General features: G+C 36.4%; 1 protein-coding gene across 1 annotated transcript; it reads right to left on the reverse strand.

Moving 5' to 3' along the window:
- Positions 1-263: 263 nt before the first annotated feature.
- Positions 264-1,434, reverse strand: LOC129874320 (chaperone protein dnaJ 11, chloroplastic-like). Its single transcript, XM_055949581.1, has one exon. The coding sequence runs from the start codon at positions 995-997 to the stop codon at positions 533-535; it is 465 nt and encodes a 154-aa protein (XP_055805556.1). The 5' UTR covers positions 998-1,434; the 3' UTR covers positions 264-532.
- Positions 1,435-1,801: the final 367 nt, after the last annotated feature.

The following is a 1,801-nucleotide window of genomic DNA, read 5'->3' on the forward strand; positions in this document are numbered from 1 at the left end:
GCCGAAGGGGGTTCGGATGAACCCCCTCATTACACGCTGGATCCGCCAGTGGCTCCTGCTATGCGCAGGGTTCGGGAAGGGGCCTGATCACAAGGGTCTATTGTACGCAGTGTAACCTCCTGATCACATGGCAACAACTTTACTAGTTACTTCAAAGCTCCCCTTCTACGTGAAAATTATATAAAATCAATAAATAATTTATTATGATGTGTATATTTTATTTTTACAATTAAATACTATCTATTTTTCAATGTTTAAATGACTTATACTGAATAAATGTGATTTGATAAAATTATTTTTATCATTCACTACTTCGTAATCCTTACGTAAGACAACAGTGAACAACTACCGTTGGTTAGAAGGAGGGAGTATTAGTAATTCAAGAGATTTTAATGTGTGCGGTAGCATGATTAAAATATAATTTCACCTCAAAACTTTGTCCACAACCTTTCCGGTTTTCATAGTATTTGTGAAGTATATTTCGTTTTAGATATTTTTAATGATCAAAATCAAACACAAGATAAGAAATAGTCTACCAGCACTGGTCTGTCTCCCAGTTCCGGCGAGAGTAAGCGGCAGAATACAAATTACCGCTCCGGCGCCTTGGGAGAAGGGAGCGGTCATATTGGGCGCGTTTGTTTGGATCGGAGAGAGTGCAATAAGCAGCACGAATCTTCATGAACTCATCCGCATAGGATTTCTTCTGATTAATTGCAGCCACATCAGGATGGTAAACTCTAGCTAATCTCCGATAAGCGGCCTTGATCTCCTCGATTGTTGCGCCGATCGGAATTCCGAGAATTTCGTAAAACGAAGCCGGAGAAGCAGAAAGTGGGCGGACGCAGGTGGTCACAGAAGTGTAGCTAGTCGCAGCAACGGAGAAGGAACAAGATTGCCGGAATCTGACGCACGACGGTGACAGCATAGAGTTGTTGCCGGGGGAAAACGTATTGGCCGGCGTCGTCAATGGAGATTGATGGAAAGAGGTAGAAGTCATTGTAGATATGGAGTCCGTAGAGTGGAGGAGGAGTGTTTTGATTTGAAATGGGAATATGGAAAGCGGTTATATATAGAAGGGATATTGTACGGTAATAATTGGAGGAGTATAAGAAAACCAAATATCCATTCTACTATCGGTAAGAGACCAACTCCACAAATTTACTTTCGAACACATTGATGGATCGTTTGGCAGGGAGTATTTGAAGAAATAGTGCATGTATTATGAATGATATTATTTAATATTATGTTTGATAGAAATTTTGGACTTATATATAACTAATTCATGTATTAATTATGCATCCTACATAATATTATAGGATGTATAACTAATACTTTCCACTTGATGGTATTGGTAATATATAGAATTTAGGAAGAAGAATAATTGTACCTCAAAAAGGAAAGCATTTACAGGTTGCTATTCTCTTACTTTTATATCCCTCTGTTTTAAAATATTAATTTACATTTACTGTTTGATACATTCGGAGTGTATATATATATATATATATATATATATATATATATATTCTAATGATATAAAAAAGAACACTACTCAATTACTCATTAATACTATTAGAGATTATATATAATAGACAATATTTCAATGAAAAGACTACTTAATTACTGATTGATACCATCAGAGTATACAGATACCATCAGAGTGTGTATGTATATATATATATATACTACAATGGTATCAAGAATGAAGAAGTAATGGTTCAGGGAGTAGAACAAGGGGACAAGTAAATATTTTGGACCGTGGGTCCAACTCAGGTAAATAGTTTGGATTGAGTCAAATTTGGGT

The sequence above is a fragment of the Solanum dulcamara genome, chromosome 11 (assembly GCF_947179165.1).
Source record: "Solanum dulcamara chromosome 11, daSolDulc1.2, whole genome shotgun sequence".
NCBI classification, from domain to species: Eukaryota; Viridiplantae; Streptophyta; class Magnoliopsida; order Solanales; family Solanaceae; genus Solanum; species Solanum dulcamara.